Consider the following 23,131-nt stretch of genomic DNA (forward strand, 5'->3'; position numbering starts at 1 on the left):
ACTGCCTCGGCGGATCCAGGCAGTTGGTACAAAACCCTGGGATGGATTTTTACTTTCTTGACCTGGGTTACCCACCTCTAGGAAAAAACACATGAAAACAGGAAAAATGTATTTTGCGCATGCGCAGAGCCGCTAAGCAGCACATATCCGTGGGTAGTACAACTGGACAGAACACCGGCTCCGTGCAGGACTGTGCATTAGTGAGTGTCTGAGTGTCTCGGGCTCCGCCCCCGCGCGCCGTGTTTTTCCTCCTCCCGCATATCCGACATTGCTCAGCTCATCACAGCTGACGTGGGAGCTACGTGTGCGCGAGCCGGGCCATCCACTCCACCCGCAGCGCGTGACGAGCCGCTCTACGTAGTAAACTTTCGGTAAGTTCTCGCTGCGCGTTGGGCAGCAGCAGCGGCGGCAGTGCCGGGGGAGCGCGCGCGGGGTGCGCGCGGGACACAGCCAGCCGGAGCCCCGGGGGAGAAAGTTAGCTAGCTCGGGCTGTTAGCTTAGCACGGTGCTAATTACGCGCGCGCGCGCGGGGACATTAGCTACAGTTATACAGCTAAATACACAACTCAATAAACAGCAGCACCAAATATACAGCAACCCGGTGCCCTGCCGAGATCTGCTACCCTGAGAAAATCCTGCTACTGTAGTGCGTGGACTTTAAAATAGGTTAAAAATATAAAAATTCAGCACCATATTAGCACAAACTCAGCGCAAAAGTATACATATTTACAGGATATTTAACTCGACAGCCTGAAAAAGTATTGTTTAATCAGCAGGGAACCGTTAAGGTTATTAAAATTGAGTTATGTGTTATTTGTGTTATTATTTAATTAATGTTAATATTGTTATTATTAGTTTATATTTATGCACCAAATTAAAAAACACACAAAACTTCGAACACAAAACTAATTAACCTAGAATATGCTCACTTTAGAAGTTTAGCTATGTAATTAGAGAATTTTTGGTTGGACAGCCTAAAAAAAGGACTGTATCGTCAACAGGGAACAGTTAAAGTTAATGAGAGCTGATTAGCTAATAATATTATTATTAATTGATATTTACGCTAAAAATAACAACGCTCAAGTTGAATAATGTACCCAGTAAGGGGAAAAACATTAAAAACATTAAACACAAAACAAATTAACTTGCAACATGCTCCTTTCAGAAGTGTAGCTGTCTAATTAAAAGATATTTAGCTGGACACCCAAAAAAGCGCTTTATAATCAGCAGGGATCTGTTAAGGTAATGAGAACTGATTAGCTAGAAATATTATATACTATTATATTTAACATACATTAATATTATTTAATTATTTTTAATATTATTATTAATTGAAATTTAGGCTAAAATAACAACACTCAGGTTATAATTAGAGGATATATTTAGCTGAACAGCTAAAAAAGTGCTGTATAATCAGCAGGCAACCGTTAAAGTTAATGAGAGCTGATTAGCTAGAAATAATAATAATTCAATTTTAATTTTTCTTTTATTTAATTAATATAATAATTATTATTCATGTTGTTCATATTCATGATTAATTGATATTCATAAAGGATATTTAGCTGGGCAGCCTAAAAAGCGCTTTATAATCAGGAAACAGTTAAGATAATAAGAGTGAATTTATCTAAAACAAATAAGATAAAAACAATATATCTTTTTACTGATATTAATAATAATGATATTATTATTATTACTTGATATTTGCGGTAAAAGAACACTGCTCAAGTTGTTTAGTGTGACTCCTCGAAGAAAACGCTATATTTTATGAGGTAAAAAAAAACATGAAAAACATTAAGCACAAAACTGGCGCGCTCCGCGCATGCGCAGTGCCGGTGACAGGCACAGGTCGGTGGGTAGCATAACTGGACGGAACACCGGGGCAGAAGAGCGCGTGTTTTTACCCCTAACTGGAGTAACGTTACAAAATTCCCGAATTATACCTTATGTAGTGAGATTATCTCCACAGGGCGCGCAGGCGGATTAAAGTCCGCGAGTTTTCACGAGTTTGATAAAAGATTTTATTAGAACTGTGTCAGAATTCAGATATAGCGCGATGACGTAACAGCCCCTAACCTAAAAAATAACAAACACAAAATAAACAGAGCTGCGTTTAACTGAGCCTGGACTGACTGTGTGTGTTCAGCTTTATAACTGGGAATTAATTATTAGTTATTAGTTAGCAATCAGAAGTCTTTTAGGCTAAAATCACACCATTAATAGCTACTGTGGCAAAGTTGTTTAATCATTGCATGTTTTTTCCCTGACAATCACAGTTAAATGTTAGATGTTAGAAATTGTTTCCAGTTTTAACTAGTGACTAGGCCTGTAGCAATAATTATTTTTGTCTGGTCAATATATTGTCCCACACATAACTATAATCATGCAGTATTTTTCAAAAGTATTCACTCTCCCATCCAAATCATAGAACTCAAGTGTTCCAATCACTTCAATGACCACAGGTGTATAAAATCAAGCAGCTAGGCATGCAGACTGCTTGAGTTCTCTAAACTTCGTGTAGCTTCAGATTAGCTCAAGAACAGTAGAGCATAGAGAGACTTGTGGGTTTCTATGCCTAAAAAGCTCCATCCAACCCTCACATCACCAAATATGCAGTGCAGGCCAGCAAGTACTTTTGGTAGTATTGAGTTACAAAGTATTTAAAAAGCTCCAACCAGACGGGATCCATTTTTCAGGGGGACATCTGTGAAAAATATTTCACACTTCTACTCAGTGATAAAACTCTTCTTTCTTTTTTTTAGAGGACGTCTGAGTAAAAGACGTACATGGTCGTTCCGGACGGGAATAAAATCACACAGGAAAAAAGAGAAAATGACCCCAGAACCCCCTGAGAAACTAATCCCGTCCGATTAGGGTTAATGATGTAGTTTTAAAGTGTAATAAACTTTTTATTTTTGAAAATATTCAGAAATTTGAATTGAAACACACAATTTGTACAATATACTTATATTAAATAATAATAATATTAATAATAATAATAATAATAATAAACACAATAAAATCACTGTCTTAAAAAAGTCTACATTCTGACTCTTCACATTAATGGGTTCTACTCAATAAGTGCAGTTTTTGAGGGTGTGTCCATAATTTTGTATTATAATTCAATAGTTTTTTTTTTTTTACTATTTTGAATGATAATTCAATATATCTGACTAGTAACAACATGACAAGCCATTTTAACTTTTATCTGTAGAACAAATTTTAACACTCGAATTCTTTTTGGAGTAAAAAATGTATTATTAAACGTATTATTAAATTAATAAATCTCTAATTATATTTTGATTAGTCACAATGACATCACATTTCCCAGATAGCACATATACACTGAATTCATCATTAATCAATAATTTTTCCTGCATCTCTGATGCATTTAAATTGACATTTACTCCCAGCGTCAGAATTGATTTATTCATGCACATCGATTTTACATTGATTTAACGTTAATTAAATGTTAAGACTTTATATGTATTGTTTGTATTAAACTTTACTCACAGTAAATATGAATATCTTGTTTGTATTTCTTTTCTAAACCTTGTAGTGTGTTCTTACAGTGTAGAAAGTTACATTTAATGATATAAAAAAATCATTTTGATAATAATAATAATAATTAAATGTAAAACCTTTAAATGAATGTTGATTCAATGTCAGAATTTCAAGATTAGCCAGTGACTATTAGACAATGTTAAGAAAACATTGATTAAAGTCAGTTTTTTCATCATTAACCTTAAAAGATGTGACACAACCAAAAAATAACATTTATTCAATGTTCACTCTAAGCATTTAGCAAAGATCCACTACTGGACATTTTTTTTATTTATTTATATTGATGGGTCTTTAAAGACCTCCCCCCCCCCCCACACACACACACACTTGGGCCCAAAACTAGCAGATTTAAAAAATGAAATAAAAACAAAAATGTATCACATGGTCATAAGTATTCAGACCCTTTCCTGTGACTCTCATATTTAACTCACATGCTGTCCATTTCTTCTGATCCTCATTGTGATGTTTCTACTCCTTCACTGGAGTCCTGCTGTAATTTATTAAACTGATTGGACTTGATTAGTTCAGGCACACACCTGTATATATACGACCTCACAGCTCAGAGTGCAGCTCAGAGCAAATGAGAATCATGAGGTGGAAGGAAGGAACTGCCCAAAGAGCTCAGAGACAGAATTATGGAGCACAGTGGCTCCATAATCCTTAAGTAGAAGAAGTTTGGGGTGACCAGAACTCTTCCTACACCTGGCCGTCCAGCCAAACTGAGCAATCCTGGGAGAAGAGCCTTGGTGAGAGAGGTAAAGAAGAACCCAGACATCAGTGTGAAACATGGTGGTGGCAGCATCATGCAACATGGCCGTGTCTCTGACCTTAACCAAATTGAATCTGAATGATCTCTGGAGAGACTGGAAAACGGCTGTCCACCAACGTTTACCATCCAATCTGACAAAACTTGAGAGGATCTGCAAGAAAGAATCTGAGAGGATTCCCAAATCCAGGCGTGAAAAATGTGTTGCATCATTACTAATGGCATGAGAAGACTCACGGCTGTACTGCTTCTACTCAATACTAAGCAAAGAGTCTGAATACTTATGACCATGTGATATTTGCAAAGATTTCTACATTTCTATATCAAGATGGGATGCTGAATGTACATTAATAAGAAATAAAATTAACTTCAATGAAACAAGTGTGAAATCATGTACACCCATACACACAGGCATCATGTGCATATACACAGATCTAAATATATATATATATATATATATATATATATATATATATATATATATATATATATATATATATATATATATATATACAGCCCTGGAAAAAAAATAAGAGACCACTTTAAAATTATTATTTTGGTTTTTTTTTTTTTACAAAATTGAACATCTCTGAACTGCTTGAATTTTTGCACCAGGCGTAAAGGCGTAAAGTTATCCAAAAGCAGTGTGTAAGACTGGTGGAGGAGAACATGCCAAGATGCATAAAAAAACTGTGATTAAAAAACAGGGTTATTCCACCAATTAGGGGTGGGCAATATTATATCGAATACAATATATCGTGACACAGAAATACACATGATATTAAAAATCCATATCGTGATAATAGGGCTGTTCTGTCTTAAAAGTAGTCTATTATTTACTGTGAAGCTTTAGGTGTATTTATTGTATAATTGTTTTAGTTTGCAGTTTATATGCATGCACTAAATATTCTGCAATATTATTTGCTGCATTATATTATTTTATGCTATATTATTTATTTTGCCACATTATGATTCTACTGTTATACTATTATACTATATTCCTGAAATTACTAAAAAAAAAAGTTTTCCTATATCGCCAAGTATATCGTTATAGCAAAAATACCCTGAAATATCGTGATATTATTTTAGAGCCATATCGCCCACCCCTACCACCAATTATGATTTCTGAATATGAACTTGTTTTCTTTGCATTATTTGAGGGCTGAAATATTTTCTGTTATTTCAGACATTTCTCATTTTCTGCAAATAAATGCTCTAAATGACAATATTTTTATTTGGAATTTGGGAGAAATGTTGTCCCTACTTTATAGAATAAAATAGAAATGTTCATTTTACACAAACATAAACCTATAAATAGCAAAATCAGAGTAACTGATTCAGAAACTAAAGTGGTCTCTTAATTTTTTCCAGAGCTGTATAAATATATATATATGTATATGTGTGTGTGTGTGTGTGTGTGTGTTTTACAATAATCCTACTCTATATGTGTACTGTTAATATACCCTCAGAGGGTGGTTAAAGTGTTGGTTTTAGTGAAAGAGGAAGTTGGATGTTTGACCGTTATTGTCTGTTATGATCTGCAGTATGTGAGGAGTGAATGGAGAATGAAGAAAGACAGCTAGAAAACAAAGCATTACAACATCAGTGCAGTCAGTGCAGCCAGCAGAATTAGACTATAGTGTAGTCTAGGGCTGCAGTTAATGATTATTTTGGTATTCAACTAATCTGATGATTATTTTTTTAATCAGTCGATTAGTCAACAATTATTTCTGCCATGTCCATATCTCTAAAAATGATGACAGCTGAACATGAAAATTACTGATATTTACTGATTGAATATGTAATCTGTTGTGTTTAGGCACTTTTGGAGACACAAGCCAAATTGAGTGTGAACTGTGTGAACAGAAACCCCATAAAGAGTTGAGGAGAGACCAATCAGGACACTGACTCTCTCACTTTGGTGTCTATGTTTCTCACAGCTCTCTGAAAAAAGTGATATTCAGGGGTATTGTATCTAATTTGCCACTAATGTTTTCAGAGATACAGTCCACTCTATCTCGTCAACCCGGGCTTCCTTATTGTATATTTAAGGTCTTTATAAAACATGGAATCAACCGGAGATCCTATTTAAACCTACAGTTACTTACACAAGATAGCTAACGCTAACTAGCTCTGTAAACAGAGCTGTAAGCTCTTTAGCTGAAGAGATAGTGTCAGATCTGCTGCAGCCCGGCTTCAGTGCTGTCTGTTCTGTGGGTGGTCCCGAGCCAAGGTGGGCGAGGCCATGAAGTCAGGAGTTCGTAGACACTGTGCTTTTCCTGATCGACCCGTTTTTCTGAATATTTTCTTTTACTAGCTACTGCAGACAGTGGAGGTTGAGGAACAGTTTCATATGCAGCATCATGTACAACTCAGAGGGGTTACGTGTTTGGTTTATTTTGTAATGTGAAGCTTCCATTTATCACATTTTTTCCATTGTGATTGGCTGTACCATAATTGACCTTTGTTTTGATTGACTGTACTATGAATGTTCTTTTTCTCATTGGCTGTACTATAAATTACTTCTGTTCTGAATGGCTGTACTATAAATTACCTCTGTTCTGATTGGCTGTACTATAAATGACTTCTGTACTGATTTGCTGTACTATAAATGACCTACATTCTGACTGGCTGTACTATAAATTACCTATGTTCTGATTGGCTGTACTATAAATTACTTCTGTTCTGATTGGCTGTCCCATAAATCATCTCTGTTCTGATGGTCAATACAGTAAATAACCTCTATTCTGATTGGCTATACCAAAAATTACATCTGCTCTAATTGGCTGTACCATAATTAGCCTTAGTTCTGATTGACTGCACTATGAATGATCGTTTTCTGAATGGCTGTACGATAAATTACTTCTGTTCTGATTGGCTGTACTGTAAATAACCTCTGTTCTGATTGGGTGTACTATAAATTACCTCTGTTCTGATTGGCTGTACTATAAATTACTTCTGTTCTGATTGGCTGTACCATAAATCACCTCTGTTCTGATGGTCAGTACAGTAAATGACCTATGTTCTGATTGGCTATACCAAAAATGACATCTGCTCTAATTGGCTGTACTATAATTGACCTTTGTTCTGACTGACTGTACTATGAATGATCTTTTTCTGATTGGCTGTGCTATAAATTACTTCTGTTTTGATTGGCTGTACTATAAATTACCTATGTTCTGATTGGCTATACCAAAAATGACATCTGCTCTAATTGGCTGTACCATAATTGACCTTTGTTCTGACTGACTGTACTATGAATGATCTTTTTCTGATTGGCTGTGCTATAAATTACTTCTGTTTTGATTGGCTGTACTATAAATTACCTATGTTCTGATTGGCTATACCAAAAACGAGATCTGCTCTAGCTGTCTGTACCATAAATTACTTCTGTTCTGTTTGGCTGTACTATAAATTACTTCTGTTCTGATTGGCTGTAACATACATCCCCTCTGTTTTGATAGTCAGTACAGTAAATAACCTCTTTTCTGATTAGATATAACAAAAATTACATCTGCTCTTATTGGCTGTACCATAAATGACTTCTGTTCTGATTGGCTCTACTATAAAGGACCTACTTTCTGACTGGCTGTACTTTAAATTACCTTTGTTCTGAATGGCTGTACTATAAATTACTTCTGTTCTGATTGGCTGTACTATAAATTACTTCTGTTCTGATTGGCTGTACTATAAATCACCTCTGTTCTGAATGGCTGTACTATAAATTACTTCTGTTCTGATTGGCTGTACTATAAATTACTTCTGTTCTGATTGGCTGTACTATAAATTACTTCTGTTCTGATGGTCAGTACAGTAAATAACCTCTGTTCTGATTGGCTATACCAAAAATGACACCTGCTCTTATTGGCTGTACCATAAATGACGTCTGTTCTGATTGGCTCTACTATAAAGGACCTACGTTCTGACTGGCTGTACTATAAATTACCTCTGTTCTGATTTGCTGTACAGGAAATCATTACTGTTCTGATTGGCTGTACTAAAAAATCCTCTGTACTGATTTGCTGTACTATAAATGACCTACATTCTGACTGGCTGTACTATAAATTACCTCTGTTCTGATTGGCTGTACAGTAAATTACTGCTGTTCTGATTCGCTGTTCTAAAAATCCTCTGTACTGACTGGCTGTACTATAAATTACCTCTGTTCTGATTGGCTGTACAGTAAATTACTGCTGTTCTGATTGGCTGTTCTAAAAAATCCTCTGGCAGTCGTAGCAGTCCAGACTGAAACTCAGCTTATATCCTCAACCTACATGAGCTTGGCGATCCTGTTGTAATCTATATATGTAAATGTATTTATGTAGCGAAATATGTTTATGTGACATCACAAAACGCAAAATGGCTGTATTTTTTTGCAGAATAATTGTCATAAACTTCCTATAGGTTGGAATGAGAAGTGATGGGTGTGTGAATAATATTTAATGTATTACATCACACTGAAAGTGAGTTTTTAATGATATGAGCTTTTTAATGCCACAGCAGCATCTGCACTCTAATTGCACTGAGCATGCTCAGACTTAACACTTCCTCTCTGCTTGGTTGCTAGGCCAATCACCATGGATACGGCGGTGGCAACGCAGGAAGGCAGCGCGACCGAAAATGAGACGAGTCAGATTCAGAGTGACTCTGAGTCGGTCACACAGGTACACGCCCTTTACACACACACACACACACACACACACACACACACACATTGTGCACAGGCTCACCATGTCACTTCCTGTTACCCGCACTCATTTACACTCCTGTTCCTCTTCACACAGATACAGTGCCATGCAAAAGTTTGGGCAGGTCAAAATGACTGTTTCTGTGAGCAGTTAAGCAGATTGAAGATGAAATGATCTCCAAATAGAATCAAGTTACAGATCAAACACACTTTATGAAGTTTCAAGCATTATTTTAGTTTTGTACAATTTAAGAGTGTAAAAAGGAAAGGAAGTTCCCTGCAAAAGTATGGGAACCCTGAAGTATTTGAGCACTCAAAGTATTCTCACACCTATCATATTTTCCACACTATAAGGTGCACTTAAAATACGTTAATGTTCCCAAAAATCATCAGTGCATCTTATGTATGAATTCTACCAGTCAGGTATTAAGGAGCAGTAAAGCCCTTCCGACTGAAGTACAGAGTTATACAGGAGTTTCAGTTTAGTTCTACATCACCGAGACTGGAGCTAATGCTACTGCACCCAGCCTTAGTGAAAATCTGAAAATCTAAGCTTACTGTAAGTAAACAGAAGTGCCTTATTCACCAAAATAAACCATTTTTAGGAGAGAAATCTGTGTAGATTAACATCCAGCTCTAAAAAAAGTTTTTAAAAGAAAATGTTATTTTTTATTATTACAGTTTTGTTTACTTAGCTTAGCTTTACTTAACTTAGTTAACCCATCACCACCCAATGATGAGACCTGTTAAATTAGAAGGGAAACATGGCGACACCCCTGTTCCTTACCAGTGTCGCATAATGCGCTTCATAATCCAGTGCGCCTTATGTATGAAAATAGACCAGAAAATAGACGTTCATTAATAGTGATCTGTAGTGCGAAAAATATGGAATACTGCAAATAAACTTTGGTTGGTCTGGACTTTTTTTCCAGTTTGGGTCAAATCCAGGTGTGAAATGGGTGCAAACCACAGTCTGGACCAAAGTACCAGAGTTTAGTTTAACCAAAAAAAGTGGTCTTGGTTCAGACCTACCCAACCATGATTCGGTTCGTCTGCAGCGTGAAAATACTTTTCTACAGTGGCCGTTGCAAAAGTATTCATACCTCCTGCACTTTTTTACATTTTGTCACCTCACTACCATAAACTTAAATGTATTTTATTGAGATTTTATGTTTTTCACCAACACAAAATAGCACATAAAAAGTGGAACAAAAATGATAGATTTGTGAGAAATGTGATATGCAAAATTATTCAGCCCCCCCCCCCATTATCAATACTTATCAATAGTAGAGCCACCATTCACTGCAATTACAGCTGCAAGCTCTCTACCAGCTTTTCATCCCACTAATTCCAATTTCACCTTCAAATTAACTGCTAATCTTAGAGCTTCACACACTTTTGCCAGTTATAATTATGAAATACTGGATCCTTTTCCTCGATACATAAATGATCAAGTATAATATTTTTGTCTTGTTTGTTTGTTTTAGTTCCTCTTATCTACTGTTATGATGCTCTCAGATATCTCCTGCTTCTGTAAAGTTGCTGTGCTTTGAAAGTGCGCACACACACCTTCTGCGAATCCAAAGCAATAACAGGCATCACCACATCAATGTCTTGAAAAATGAATGAAAGCCTGTAAAAATAAAATCAGTATTTGGCTTTCAGCCAAATGGTTCAATTTGTTCTGTTTTTTGTTTCTACCAAGCATTTTCATTTCGGTGTGTTTCTAGCAGAAGCAAGTACTTCATTGGTCAATACCTGTTACCATGTCTGATTGGCTGTAGCAGCCTGACAGCTCAGGTAAACAGACTTACCTCTGCATATCCACCCACTCATTCTCATCTGCTGTACTGTACTGTAGGGGTTGCATGACTAGTTATTTTGTCTAGTCGACAAGTAGGGCTGCAGGTTATTGGAAATTCTTTTGGATGAGACGTGCGGATAAAGTAAATACGTTTTATTAAAAGGTTTCTGTCCAAAATCATGGTCAAAAACAAGCAGTGTCAGCAACAGGAGGCAAAATATTTTAAAAACTACACATACCATTAAAAATGAAGCATTCCAGGGTCAGTACATGGCCGGGAATGGCACAAGCAAGGCGAAAATCGCTCACAGGCAAAAAACATGCACATTACAATCTAAAACACAATCAGCAGAACGCTTTGTAGTGCAGGAGTTAGGTAAATCACAGGATTTATACATAGGGAATGGAACACGTATAAACAATTAGAACTCTGGTGACCTGGAATGGAGTGGTGTCTTGTAGTGTGTGGGAGTGGGAGTTCAGTGTCTGTTATACTCTGGGAAATGGAGTTCATAGCACAGAATTCGCTGCCAGAGGCAGCATAGGCGACAGGTGTGATTTTATATTGGGATATAAAAATGGTATTTTCACATGAATTAAAGGGAGGCGTACACCATGTCAACAGTCTACTTTCATGCCTTGTGCCCGACCATTTAAAATAGTGTCAGAGTTTAGGAATAAATCTGATGGGCGGATCTGGAAAAGAGGTATGTTCAGTTAATTTTCTGGTGTGTTACTGTCTTGGTGGCGGGAAATACAGGTGCACCACTGACTGTTTAACACCCCGACAACAATTAACAGTCAGCCGTCTGGATATATTTGTCGTCTAGTTTATGTTTTGATTATTTAACTAGTCAATGCAACCCCTACTTTACTGTACCTCAACTTCAACTCACACTGACCATCCAGCTGATCTGTTTGGTACGGGCTTTATCCAGCGGAGGATGACACTGATGGGTTTGTACCAGTAAATGTTCTGAACTTACTGGAGTTTAGTGTTTAGGTTGTGTTTACTAAACTGTAAGTAAACTGGACGCCCCTCTAAACCCCACCCCCACTCCTCTATCTGTAAGGTGAGTGTAGGAGAGTCAGCAGGTGTGGAAGTAGTGACGTTACCTGGGGGCCAGACGATACATGTGCAGGGAGTCATCCAGACTACACAACCCTCTGTCATTCAGTCACCTCAGATACAGACCATACAGGTAACACTCATGCACTACATTCATTTATTTATTCATTCATTCCTTCATTCATTTATCTCAGTTACAAACCAGATACAAGTAATACAGATCATACAGGTAACAGATACAGGTGATACTGTCCATACAGGTAACAGGTACAGGTTATACTGTCCATACAGGTAACAGGTACAGGTTATACTGTCCATACAGGTAACAGGTACAGGTAATACAAACCATACAGGTAACAGATACAGGTGATACTGTCCATACAGGTAACAGGTACAGGTGATACTGTCCATACAGGTAACAGGTACAGGTTATACTGTCCATACAGGTAACAGATACAGGTGATACTGTCCATACAGGTAACAGGTACAGGTTATACTGTCCATACAGGTAACAGGTACAGGTTATACTGTCCATACAGGTAACAGATACAGGTGATACTGTCCATACAGGTAACAGGTACAGGTTATACTGTCCATACAGGTAACAGGTACAGGTAATACAGACCATACAGGTAAAAGGTACAGGTTATACAGATCATACAGGTAACAGATACAGGTTATACAGATCATACAGGTAACAGATACAGGTGATACAGACCATACAGGTAACAGATACAGGTGATACAGATCATACAGGTAACAGGTACAGGTGATACAGATCATACAGGTAACAGATACAGGTGATAAGATCATACAGGTAACAGATACAGGTGATACAGATCATACAGGTAACAAATACAAGAAATACAGACCATACAAGTAACAGATACAGGTAATACAGACCATACAGGTAACAAGTACAGGTAATACAGACCATACAGGTAACGGGTACAGGTAATAACGACCATACAGGTAACAGATACAGGAAATACTGTTCATACAGGTAACAGGTACAGGTTATACTGTCCATACAGGTAACAGATACAGGTTATACTGTCCATACAGGTAACATATACATGTTATACTGTCCACACAGGTAACATATACATGATACACGTTCCATATAGGTAACAGGTTGAGGTTATACTGACCATACAGGTAACAGGTTCAGGTTATACTGTCCATACAGGTAACAGGTTCAGGTTATACTGTCCATACAGGTAACAGATACAGGTAATACAGACCATACAGGTAACAAGTACAGGTAATACAGACCATACAGGTAACAGATACAGGTGATACAGATCATACAGGTAACAGGTACAGGTGATACAGATCATACAGGTAACAGGTACAGGTGATACAGATCATACAGGTAACAGATACAGGTGATAAGATCATACAGGTAACAGATACAGGTTATACTGTCCATACAGGTAACATATACATGTTATACTGTCCACACAGGTAACATATACATGATACACGTTCCATATAGGTAACAGGTTGAGGTTATACTGTCCATACAGGTAACAGGTTCAGGTTTTACTGTCCATACAGGTAACAGATACAGGTTATACTGACCATACAGGTAACAGGTTCAGGTTATACTGTCCATACAGGTAAAAGATACAGGTTATAATGTCCATACAGGTAACAGGTTTAGGTTATACTGTCCATACAGGTAACAGATACAGGTTATACTGTCCATATAGGTAACAGGTTTAGGTTATACTGTCCATACAGGTAACAGGTTCAGGTTATACTGTCCATACAGGTAACAGATACAGGTTATACTGTCCATACAGGTAACAGATACAGGTTATACTATCCATACAGGTAACAGATACAGGTTATACTGTCCATACAGGTAACTGGTACAGGTTATACTGTCCATACAGGTAACAGATACAGGTTATACTGTACATACAGGTAACAGATACAGGTTATACTGTACATACAGGTAACAGATACAGGTTATACTGTCCATACAGGTAACAGGTACAGGTTATACTGTCCATACAGGTAACAGATACAGGTTATACTGTCCATACAGGTAACAGATACAGGTTATACTGTCCATACAGGTAACTGGTACAGATTATACTGTCCATACAGGAAACAGGTTTAGGTGATACTGTCCATACAGGTAACAGATACAGGTTATACTGTACATACAGGTAACAGGTTCAGGTTATACTGTCCATACAGGTAAAGTATACATGATACACGTTCCATACAGGTAACAGGTTCAGGTTATACTGTCCATACAGGTAACAGGTTCAGGTAATACTGTCCATACAGGTAACAGATACAGGTTATACTGTCCATACAGGTAACAGATACAGGTAATACTGTCCATACAGGTAACAGATACAGGTAATACTGTCCATACAGGTAACAGATACAGGTTATACTGTCCATACAGGTAACAGGTACAAGTTATACTGTCCATACAGGTAACAGATACAGGTTACACTGTCCATACAGGTAACTGGTACAAGTTATACTGTCCATACAGGTAACAGATACAGGTTATACTGTCCATACAGGTAACAGGTACAGGTGATACAGACCATACAGGTAACAGGTTTAGGTTAAACTGTCCATACAGGTAACAGATACAGGTGATACAGATCATACAGGTAACAGATACAGGTGATACAGACCATACAGGTAACAGGTACAGGTTATACTGTCCATACAGGTTAATTTGTGTAGTCCTCTATTATTCAGTCACTTCATGTCATACACATGCTGTGCATTTAAACCATCGTCAGTGTCATTTGCCACAAAAACCACAGCATTTATATAGACCACCTGTTCAACCTACAGCAGTTAAGCTCCGCCCACACATGTTAGAGTAATTGGATCTGTGCCCACTGACACTGCTTTCTGAATGAGCCGTAATACAGGGCAGACAACCAGGACAGGTCATTTGCTTTTTTATCGCAGTCATGTTAAAACCTTGTGTTGCATCACGGATAATTTAAACCAATCACCTCACAGGTGAACTACTGTCTGAATCAGCACGGTTTGGTAGATATAAGGATGTTACTCCATGGTAACAGACAGGCTGAGTGTAGCTGGTTAGGGAGATAGTGAGATTATTGTACGTGAGAGGGTTGATTCCTGTAATCTCATTAGCGTAGCTTTCACGTCAAGCATCCGTTCATCTCCAGCGTCAACACAGACTACAAATAAACAACACAAAACAAACACGCACAGCCTGCAGGATTGGCTGTGCTATCCTAAACACCTATTGTACCCTATACACGTGCAGTGCGCTATACTTATATACTACCCTATACTATCTTCTACTCTTATACTACCCCATACTTATGTACTACTGTATACTGTCCTATATTCCTACATTACTTTATACTCAATATACTAGTCTAGACATCTGTATTACCTTATACACATAGTATATTCGCTTTTATTCCCTCTACTACTATATTCTTCAATACTATCCAATACACCTACTTTACCCTGTACTTTTTACTACCTTACATCTTATACTAATGTATACTACCTTATTTTGCCCTATTCTCCTACATTACCTTATATTCAATATACTAATAATATATGTAACTTGTACATCTATATTTACTTATACACATATACTACCACATATTAGCTTATATTCCCTCTAATACTCTCTATTTCTATATTCTCCAATACTATCCAATACACCTATACTACCCTCTACTTTTATACTACCCTATACTTTTATATTTCCCCTTTTATATTATTTACCATATTCTTCCCTATACTCCTGCATTTTATACTCAATATACTTACCTATCCCTGCCTTATACACATATACCACTTTACACTACCGTCTATTTTCTCTACAACTCTATACTCCCTATACTACCCTTTAATCTCTATACTTTTTTACTTCTATACAACCATATACACCTATACTACATGTCCTCTGTTCTTTACACTCCATACGCCCATATACTACACTATACTCCCTAGAATTCCCTATTCTCCATATACTTCCCTATACTGTGCTATAACACCCTATACTACCCTTTACTCTCTATGCTACCCTATACTCCCTATATTCCGTATAACTTCCCTATATTATCCTATACCACCCTATACTACCCTTTACTCTTTATGCTACCCTATACTCCCTATACTCCATATAACTTCCCTATACTATGCTATACCATCCTATACTATAACTCTCCATGCTACCCTATACTCCCTATATTCCATATAACTTCCCTATACTATCCTATACCACCTTTACTACCCTTTACTCTCTATGCTACCCTATACTCCCTATACTCCATATTACTTCCCTATACTATGCTATACCATCCTATACCTCCCTTTACTCTCTATACTACCCTATACTCCCTATATTCCATATAACTTCCCTATACTATCCTATACCACCTTTACTACCCTTTACTCTCTATGCTACCCTATACTCCCTATACTCCATATTACTTCCCTATACTATGCTATACCATCCTATACTTGCCTTAACTCTCCATGCTACCCTATACTCCCTATACTCGATATAACTTCCATATACTATGCTATACCACTCTATCCTACCCTTTACATTGTATGCTACCCTATACTCCATATAATTCTATATACTATGCTATACCATACTTCTATATACTATGTTATCCATATACTTCCCTACACTTTCTACTACTACTCTACTACTCTTTCTGCTACCCTGTACTCCTTATACTCCCTATACCTTCCTACACTATGCTATACTATGCTATATTACCATTTACTCTCTATGCTACCATATGCTCCCTATACTATGCTATACCATCCTACACTACCCTTATACTACTACCCTTATACTTATACCCATACCACATTATACTACCTTTTAATCTCTATGCTACCCTATACTCCCTATATTGCATATACTTCCCTATACTATCCTATACCACCCTATACTACCCTTTACTCTCTATACTACACTATACTCCCTATATTCCATATATTTCCCTATAATATCCTATACCACCATATACTACCCTTTGCTCTCTATGCTACCCTATATTCCCTATATTCCATATACTTCCCTATACTATGCTATACCATCCTATACTACCCTTAACTCTCCATGCTACCCTATACTCCCTATACTCCATATAACTTCCCTATACTATGCTATACCACCCTATACTACCCTTTACTCTCTATACTACCCTATACTCAATATACTTGCCTATACAATGCAATACCACTCTATCCTACTATTTACTTTGTACGCTACTGTATACTCCATATACCTTCCTATACTATGCTATACCACTCTATACCAGCCTTTACTCTCTATGCCACCCTTTACTTCCTATACTCCATATACCTCTCTATACTATGCTATACCACCCTATACTACCCTTTACTCTCGATGCTGCCCTAAACTAAATATACTTCCCTATACAATGCCATACCACCCTATACTACCATTTACTCTTTATGCTACCATATATTCCATATACGTCCCTATACTCCATGAACTTCCCTATACTATGCTATACCACCCTATACTGCCCTTTACACTCTATGCTACCCTATACTCCCTATACTTCCCTCTACTTTGCTATACCACCCTATACTACCCTATGCTCTCTATACACAGCACGCAAGCCAGCACATGCTGCAAATTAAATTTAACCACCATAAAAAGTACAGCAGCAATCAGAAAGCTAAAGGAATCATTTTTTTAAATGATGGAGTTTTTAGTCCTGGATGAGCAGCACTTTTCAGTTGTGTTACTACTCTAAACTCCACAGTGGAGTTCTGTACAGGAATTTGTGTATTTTAATTTTAAATGCTGGTATATTAAGTTTGTGAGTAAATGTCTGTGCATACATACTGTATGTACATTTATGTCTGTGTACCATATGTTGGGTATGTATGTGTCCAGGTTGGTGCTACAGCTGATGGAGAGGAAACAGACGTTTCAGAAACGCAAAAGAGGAGAGAGCTTCTGTCCAGACGACCGTCTTACAGGTGAACGCACACTACTTAAACTTTTAGGTTTTGATGTCATCCAACCTTACAAGAAATGCATATGACCCAGCAGGGAATAGTGACCAAAATCTGATTTTGTATACCATGTGTGATTGGTGGTATCACATGGCATTTATGCCCATTTAATATGTGGCATTATAATCCAGTACGTATCTGTTTAATGGTAATGGAATTCTGTCTAAATTGACTTTTACATCAAACAGAAGGTAAAAAAGGCAAAAAGTGGAAAATGGAAATTCTACCAGTCAGGTATTAAGGTTTCTCCAGCACTAAAGCTGGGTGCAACAGCATTAGCAGCATTAGCATTAGCCGCTAAACACAGCGCCAGCTCTTTTGCTCCCTCTTTAGCTTACTGTAAATAAACAGAAGCTCTTTACTCACCCAAATAAACAGGTTTCAGGAGAGAAATCTGTGTAGATTATAACATCCAGCACTCGTTTGACTTTAAAAGAAATTGTTTTTTTACAGCTTCACCATTAGAAGGGAAACATGGTGACACCCTTGCTCACTTCAAAGTAGGCATCCTTACTAGTGTCACCTAGTGTGTCTTATTATTCGGTGCACCTTAAGAATGAAAATAAAGCAGAAAATAGCCGTTCATTGATAGTTCGCCTTATAATCTGAAAAATGCTGTATTTGTATTTGATAGTATGTGTTTCGTCTTTCTCAATAATACAAATATTACTAATAATTATCAAACTTATTTTCCTATTCTGTCCCAGATTCTAAGAGATGATGAATATACTCAGGATCTCCTGCACTATGAACAGCATCTGATTGTGTTTTCATTGTAATTACTTGTTTGTTTGTTGTTGTGCAGGAAGATCCTGAGCGAGTTGTCGTCTGACACTCCCGCTGTGCCAAAGATCGAGGAAGAGGAGAAAGCTGAAGAAGACATCCCTGCTTCTACCAGCATTGCTACAGTGACCGTGCCATCTTCTATTTATCAGACCAGCTCAGGACAATACAGTAAGTGTAAAAGTGGTGCTATTTTCAAATGTGGTATTAAATTCTAATTCATATCAGATCAGATCAGACTTTATGTGACTTTTACATCATCCCAACCTTGTAAAAGGAAAGCATTGCTCTTTTGCACATTGACATCAGTTTAGGAGCATCAACTGTTTAAATAAATGCCGGATACATAGTATCAGTCAAAAGATTATAGGGATTTTCATTATTTAAAAAAAATCTACATTGTAGATTAATAATAAAGTCAATCAAACTGTTAAAAAAACAAATTAAATTAATTATTATACAAAAAAGTGTTAAACAAACCAAAATATGTTTTATATTTTAATTTCTTCAAAGTATCTCCTCTTGCTTAGATTAGACAGTTTTGCACATCTTGACTGGATTTTCTCAGGCAGTTTTATGAGGTAGAGTCTCCTGGTATTCAGGCTTTCAGTTAACAGCTGTGCTGAACTCATCAAGAGTTAATTACTTGAATTTCTTGTCTCTTAATGTGTTTGAGAGCATCAGTTGTAAAGTAGTGAAGAGGTAGAGTTACAGGTATACAGTGAATAGTGAATATTTGAGTAATGTTCTAATCCATATTATGATCAAAAATTGAAAGAAATAAAAAAAAGCAGCACTGGAGAATTTCCAATATATTATAAATATTTAAATTACCAATGTGTATCAGCACTCAGTCTTTCATTAGGGACAAAAGACAAAAGACAATAGTAAAAATTCCACCTAAAACATCTTAAAAGTTTTTTCTAAAATTTACAAACACAGTTAGTAAATACATTTTTACAATTAAAAAAATCCAAAAACCTTCCATATTTGTTCTTTTTAATTGATTAAATTGATGACTAAGGGTATGAATGAGGATTTTACAATAAAATAGTTTTTTAGGGAATTTAGGAAAATGGGTTTCTGTAATGTCAGTTTGGTGGTGGTATAGTCCTTTACTCTGTGTGTGTTTTTACATAAATTTATTTTCTCTGTAAAATTGTTTTTTTATTTTGTTGCCAAGCACCTTGTTGTGCAGTGAAGTTGCGCCAGATCCATCTACTTTATTTTATTCATAATATGGCAAGAACTACTTACTTAAGTAAAGAAAAAATACTTTTAAGAAATGAAGGTCAGTCAATCCGAAACATTTCAAAAACTTGGAAAGTATTCTCATGTGCAGTCGCAAACTTTATAATGAAAAAAACTGGCACTCATCAGGAATGCCCCAGGTACAGGATAAGTTCAGTAGTATTTATTTATTTACAATGTAGGAAAAAAAAACATTGAATAAGAAGGTGTGTCCAAACTTTTGACTGGTGCTGTACATGGACTGAACGTTAAATTCCTCCTGCACACCTGACTAATCTATATACTGCTGTCCCATGAGTTTTGGCACATCAGTGTATGAAGCTTGGACACATGAAACTGTAGTAAATTAGTGGATATCAGTTGAGTTGTTGACTTGTTCTCACTATTTCTCTTTATTTCTCTCTGTGCAGTTGCCATAACTCAGGGTGGAGCCATTCAGATCGGAGGTCCTGGAGCAGAGGGGCTGCAGGGGGTCCAGGCTCTGACTCTGCCCAGCCCTGCTGCACCTCAGCCTGGAGCCACCATCCTGCAGTACGCCTCTCAGGCTGGAGACCCCACACAGCAGCTGCTGCTGTCTTCAGGACAAGTGCTGGTTCAGGGTGAGTGTTCTGCCTCTCTTTCTCTTTCTCTCCATGCTATCAGGCGGTACATTATATTACCGTATTTTTGGCACTATAAGGAGCACTTAAAATCCTTTAATTTTTCCAAAAATAATCAGTGCTCCATTTAATCCAATGCTCCTTATGTATAATTGTATCAGTCAGGTATAAAGGAGCAGTAAAGCCACTCTGCTGAAGTATAGAGTTATTCAGGAGTTTCAGTTTAGCTCTCCAGCAGTATTAGCATTAGCTGCTAATCGCGGGAAGCGCTCTTTCGCCGTTTAGAGGTGAGTATTATCAGTCTGTAGCCTGCTGTTAACCCCGGGTAGCACTGCTGTAGCAGTATTAGCATTAGCTGCTAACCACAGCGCTAGCTGTTTTACTTTTCAGTGGTGAGTATATCAGTCTGTAGTCTGCATGCTTACTGTGTTAAAACAAGCTACGAGGGACAAACTGCTAGCTAATATCACCCTGGCTCATTGGAACACTCAGGGTTCCTCAGTGTAGTACTCTCAGGTGGCATTAGCCGCTAATGCTAATGCTCCAGCTTTAGTTAAAATCTGTAAATCTAAGTTTACTGTAAATAAACTGAAGCACAAACTACTCACCCAAATAAACAGTTTTAGGACAGAATTCTGTGTAGATTAACATCCAGTGCTTGTTTGACTCGTCTGAAATGTTTTTATTCAACTTAGCTTTGCTTCATAGGTTTCACCACCTAGTGGCCAGACTTGCTGAATTTAGAAGGAAAACATGCCGACACCCCTGTGTCTACTACTAGTTGCTAGTTACTAGTATTGCATAAAATGCACCTTATAATCGAGTGACATATGTTTAAAAATAGACCAGGAAAAGATGTTTATAGTGTGCCTTATAGTAAGAAAAATACGGTAGGAGGATACATTGAGATAAATTGCACCACTGCCTGCAAACTACCACAGATCTTGCCCTGTTTGCATTTGTGTAGCATCAATAAAACCAATATCAATATGATGAAAAGTAAGTGTTTGTTAATAAGATAAGAGCAGCTAAATCTCTTAACGCTAGATTAGAGATGTTTTCATACCTAACTTCTTTGGTACAGACTGTCAGTTTTGTCTGAACCAAAATAGCAGGTCTGAAAAGTTCTGAAAACCTCAGTTCAGACCACGAGGTGGCCTCTGGACTTTCTGGATCTATTGAATCACTGTTTGGTTTGTTTGTAGTATGAAAGCATTTTTCTAGATTCTTCTGACATTCAGACCAATTACAGGAAGTTGAAGCGGGATATTGTCACCCAGTAAACAATAGAAGGAGAAAAAAACCTGTGTTTTAGTATTCAAAGAGATATTTCTCAAAATCTCTTGTGCACAAGTTTAATATCAATTTACAATATGATATTTTTGAAGCCATTTAAGGCATTTAAGTATTTAAGTAATTGTTTATCAGTTTATCACAAGTCTCTTCTTTCTCCAGTTAACAAATTAATTCGATTCAATGTGCATTAATATGATCTTTCAAGCTACAGCATTAATATATTTTAAAGGGCTTTAGTTACTGCTCTTAATTTTTTTTTTAACATCATATCCAGAGTTTTAGGGAGTTTTATCACTTGTGCTAAATAAAATATTCTGTAGCCAGGACCGATTCTGGGCTTGTCTGAGGAACGAGAGGAACTTTTTATGAGCTGTGTATTGATTGCTTAAGTCCATTCCTCTCTTTTTTTCTTTTTAGCTTTGGTCATTTGTTGTTTCTCTATTTCACTCTGATAAAAACACTCGTACAGTGAGGAACAGCAACAGGAGCTCCTCAGATAAAGTGCCGATCTAATATCACAGGCGGGGTGAGTGCATTATTCCACAGGGCTGTGTGTTAGCTTGTTATGCTAACTGGCTAAAATAAACAAAAATAAATAATATAGGGCAGATATGATCTGTCATGTTTCCAGTCATGCAAAATAAGAACATTCTGAGTATTCTGTATTCTGTATCAAGCTAGTTATAGTGTGATACATTTACAGTATGATTAAATAAGTTATATGATTATTGCGCATGCACACATTGTGCTGCTGATGATGATGATGCTGATACGATATCGCTTATTGTGCAGCCCTAATTGTGATCTACACAATCTAGGATTAATATGGATTAAAAAAGCCAAACTACTTGCAGATGCAGGAAGAGAGTTTCACGACTGTCAGCACAGCACTGCAACATCATATCAGTACAGAATCTCAGATACAGATTTCTAAGAAAGGGAAATTGATCTGTGTATCAGAGCATCACATACCTGCAGCCCTACACAACAGCAATCAGCAGAAGTGTGAAAACATGTGTAACAGAGACTGCGGGTGTGAGCGGGAAATACTGTGGTTAAGTCCTAGTTTCAGACGTTACCACCAGCGCATATATATCTATATACATACCCGGGGTATATAGGCACCTGTAGACTTCTGCCTTCTCTAACTGAAAAAGGAAAACGAAGGCCTCTGAAATAATCACTTTCATTTCTGACTCAGAGGTTTCTGTATAGTTCTGCAGAATTTTTAGAAGAGTTTAGAGATAGAAAAAAAACTAACATTTGA

The 23,131-nt window shown here is 37.0% G+C and overlaps 1 protein-coding gene across 2 annotated transcripts in view; it reads left to right on the forward strand.

The window, feature by feature from the left end:
• Positions 1-212: 212 nt before the first annotated feature.
• The window catches only part of crema (cAMP responsive element modulator a), a 45,032-nt gene continuing 22,113 nt past the window's right edge, over positions 213-23,131 (forward strand). The window contains exons 1-6 of one of the 2 annotated variants that reach the window (XM_022679309.2): positions 213-371; positions 8,895-8,991; positions 11,892-12,020; positions 17,814-17,899; positions 18,741-18,889; positions 20,380-20,568. In XM_022679309.2, the coding sequence (XP_022535030.1) occupies positions 8,905-8,991; positions 11,892-12,020; positions 17,814-17,899; positions 18,741-18,889; positions 20,380-20,568 (640 nt within the window). In that variant the 5' untranslated portion in view covers positions 213-371; positions 8,895-8,904. The remainder of the gene's footprint in view (positions 372-8,894; positions 8,992-11,891; positions 12,021-17,813; positions 17,900-18,740; positions 18,890-20,379; positions 20,569-23,131) is intronic. The other variant, XM_022679308.2, reaches the window with a different exon arrangement.

This window comes from Astyanax mexicanus, chromosome 4 (assembly GCF_023375975.1).
Source record: "Astyanax mexicanus isolate ESR-SI-001 chromosome 4, AstMex3_surface, whole genome shotgun sequence".
Classification (NCBI taxonomy): Eukaryota; Metazoa; Chordata; class Actinopteri; order Characiformes; family Acestrorhamphidae; genus Astyanax; species Astyanax mexicanus.